Here is a 3623-nt window from a genome sequence, read left to right as displayed (position 1 = left end):
TCACCCCCAGGGACTAACCCGGCCTGTACCATGCGTACCTGCCAAGGAGCGTCAAATGGTTCCTTTGCCTGGACTTGAACAGACCACTTGGGCACCTTCATTGTCTATTGTCTTCCATTGCCTGTGGCTAGGAGACTTTTTCTTTAGCTCTGGGTCCAGCCTAGACTCAGCTGACAGGGGCTTGGGTATTAGGCCTTTGCCACAGCTGTTCTCAATCTGAAGATAAATTCTCACAGATCTCTTAATGGGCATTAAAGATGGAGCTTTCTGACCAGTGTGCAGTGGGACTCAGGAATCTGCATTTCTAACACACTGGATTGTTCTACATTCCTGGGAGGACTGTCCCACTTAGGCAGGATTATTTCCTGCGATAATTAGCTAAACATTGCACACAGCTGAGGAAAATCAGAGAAAAAGCCCTTTTGTTTCTGGGCGCCTCACTTGACAGGTGTAACATTCTGACAGGCTACTTGCCACAGGTGCATGCTCCCCACGTGGTCCTTCTGTTGGTCAGCCCAGGCTCACCCAAGACTCCAATCCCCTGCAGCTGGGGCCCTCCTTCCCACCCTTGTGTTTCCCCTTCCTCCTAGCCCCGGCCTCCCACTCCTACAACCCTCCCCCAGAATATTTTATTGTTCTGGCTAAGTTTTCCCCGCCAGATGGGGGTAGGGGAAGCACTGGCTGGACGGACAGGATGCTCTTCATTCATCCTGTCCTACTGAATGGGCAATTCTTCCACCCGAGAAAACCCTGTTATTTTCTACCAGAGAAATGGGCAGAGGCCTCTCTGAATTAGCTGGAGCCGTCACTCCCAGGAAGAGACCCCCTTTGTAAACATCCCAAAGCAGGCTCAACCTGCCATTCCTTTGTTGGGGCGGAGGGAATGGAATCTTACCGATAAGGCAGGGAAAAGGTTTCAAAGAATTAACAAGCTTGGCCCACCCTTCTCCCTCCAGCCTCCACGCACCCTACACTTAAAGAGGAAGGGAAGGGGAAAAGAAAGCAACAAAAGAGTTTAAGATAGTAATCCCGGATTTTTCAAATACGAAGCATTTTTAACCAATCCATTTTTTTTTAATTCTTAAATTCTTGACATTACAGAACTAAACTGAAATTTATTAACATTCCACTCTTACATTTCTTACCGACAAACAGAAAAAAAAATCCATGAGCCAAAAACCCAAACAAAACTAAAAACAGGGAAAAGCTTATAAAACTAAATATGCATCCCAGCATTAACAGCTGAACAGAGAATGTGATTTCCTTTTAAATTCTTAGCGGATGATAAAGTGTAGAAACTGAACACTTACAAATTATTTAAAACCTGGAATCACTGACCAGAAATTACACAGTTGGATCATGGGAAAACAGCAGAAGGGGGTTACGAGCGAACCTACACTGTTCTAGCTGCACCCCATGCCCTTCTCAGAGGAAAGCCTGGCATTGATTAGATACTGGGCCAGGCTAATGCTGGCAGCCGAGCCAGTAATAGTGACCTGCCTTCCAGAAGAGCCTTCCACTGGGTTGGCAATTTTGATCTGGGCCCCGGACATCTGGCGGATCTCATTGATGTTGGCGCCTTGACGCCCGATTATGCAGCCGATTAAGTTATTTGGAATGGTGAGTTCATGGGTGGTTTGAGTAGATGCATCCAAACTTGCCCAATAGCCTTTCACCTCCGGAGAGCTGGAGTCAATTCCGGCGAATCCCGTCCCGCCGTGCATCATGGCAAAGTGAGACTGTTGTCTTGCCACCTGGTTCAGCTTGGCCAGATCGAGCGGAGAAATGGTGTGTTGTCCTTGAATCGAGTAGGCGTCTAGAGGTGGTCCCTCCAGGTCGTGGGTGGCGTGGGGGTAGCCGGCCGCGTCGCTGCAGCGATCTTGGCCGCCCGCGCAGATGACTGGCGAGCTGGCCGGCATGGGCTGGTACGGGATGGTCATGACTCTCCCTTGCGGAGACTGGGAGAGCGTCTCCAGCATGACCAGGCAGATCTGCTTGACACACTCGGTAACCGACTGCGGCACGCCGGCGATAGTGATGGCCCGCTCGGTCGAGTTGGGCAGCATATCCCCCGCCACCTGGACCTGGGCCCCCGTGCTCTCGCGGATCTCCTTGATCTTGCAGCCGCCCTTGCCGATCAGGGAGCCGCACTGGGTGGCGGGCACCACCAGCCGAAGGGTGACCGGGGGCCTGCTGGCCGCCGTACTGTTGGTCATGGAGCTGTTGATATCTTCCTCCAGCTTGTCGATGATCATGGCGAAGGCCTTAAAGATGGCATTGGTGGGCCCGGTCAGCGTGATGATTCTCTCCGGGCAGTTCCCCTCCGAGATGTTGATCCGCGCGCCGCTCTCCTCGCGGATCCTCTTCACCGACTCCCCTTTCTTCCCGATGATGCTGCCTACTTCCTTTCCGTGCATCAGCAGCCGAATGGTGAGAGTCACGTTGAGTCCGCTTTCAGTCACACCGGCGTCCATGGCGAGCGGCGGGCGGCGTTCGGGAGTTGGGCTCGTTACGTGGTCAAGTCCTGGGCGGCTGGCGGGGGAGGGGAGGAGTAGGCCCGAACTGCCGGCGCGAGGCGAGCGGAGGGCCGCGGGAGCGGGCGGGCGCGGGAGGGAGGCCGCGGCGGCGTCGCAAGGCGAGCGGCGGCAGCGGCGGGGGCGAGCGGGGCCGGGAGCGGCGGACGGGCGGGTGGGCGAGGGCGCGGCGGTGGCGACTCCGGCGGCAGCCTCGGCGGTCTGGGCGGGGCGGGAAGCCCGCTTTCAACCCCGCGTACCCTCTGACCCCGGAAGTGCTTGCCGCGCAGGACCCCTAGAAAAAAAAAAGAGGACCGGCCTTTTTAGGTCACAAGACTGCGCCAGCGCGCGCGCGGTTCTTGAGAAAAGTAACTGTGGCACCGCGGGAGGGGAGGAAACGCACAGCGCGGGCCAGCCTGGGAAGCCGGCAGGGGTTGCGAGGGAACACGTGCTTTACTAACTCGAGAGACACCGGCAGGGGACGGGGGAAATTACTGTTTTGTGACGGAGAAAGCGATCATTTTCCCTCCCGGCCGAAGGGGTAGAGCGCGCGGCGAATCAGGCAGCCGCGCGGGCCACTGCAGGCGGTCGCGGGGGACGCCGCGGGTTTAAAACGTGCGCGTGAGGCGGCCAGGGCGCATGCGCGGGAGCGTGGGGGGGGCGGGCGGGGCCCGCGGCGTCTTCCGGGGGGGAGGGGCGGCGAGGCGCGGCCGGGCGGGCGGGCGTGCACGCGCTCGGGTGGGCACGTGGGGCCCCTTCGTCCCCGGCGTCCGGGTGCCTCGTCCCCTCCCCCACCCTGGCCTCGGTCCGGCGGCCGCGTCCGGTGCGCAGGGCGACCTGCGACTCCGCCAGCCCGGCGTGCGGCGCCCGGGCGGCGCGGGGACGAGACAGGAACGCGGGCCCCCGGAAGAATGGCGGCCCTTTACATAATGCTTTGTTTGCGTTTTGTTGGCCAGTGGCCGTGAGGCCCTGGGAGCCCCACCTCCTGCCCGCGGGTTCGCTTCTCCCGCGGCAGCCGCTGCAGACATTAGAGCAGACACACGCACTGAACGGCGGCCGGCCGGCCCCGCATGGCCGCCCTCGCTCGCGCCTCCCGTGCCGCGCTCTCCG

The 3623-nt window shown here is 58.9% G+C and overlaps 1 protein-coding gene across 1 annotated transcript; it reads right to left on the bottom strand.

Moving 5' to 3' along the window:
• Positions 1-1052: 1052 nt before the first annotated feature.
• Positions 1053-2696, bottom strand: Pcbp1 (poly(rC) binding protein 1). The gene has a single exon (XM_075983593.1). It carries the CDS (start codon positions 2472-2474, stop codon positions 1404-1406), a length of 1071 nt encoding a protein of 356 aa, XP_075839708.1. The 5' UTR covers positions 2475-2696; the 3' UTR covers positions 1053-1403.
• Positions 2697-3623: the final 927 nt, after the last annotated feature.

The sequence above is a fragment of the Microtus pennsylvanicus genome, chromosome 8 (assembly GCF_037038515.1).
Source record: "Microtus pennsylvanicus isolate mMicPen1 chromosome 8, mMicPen1.hap1, whole genome shotgun sequence".
NCBI lineage: Eukaryota > Metazoa > Chordata > Mammalia > Rodentia > Cricetidae > Microtus > Microtus pennsylvanicus.
Note: the sequence above shows the minus strand (reverse complement) of the source record. Positions and strands in the feature narration are given on the sequence as shown.

What these genes read in the sequence shown, in the direction of transcription:
- Pcbp1 (XM_075983593.1), bottom strand. Translation starts at nt 2,474, where the DNA reads ATGGACGCCGGTGTGACTGAAAGCGGACTCAACGTGACTCTCACCATT.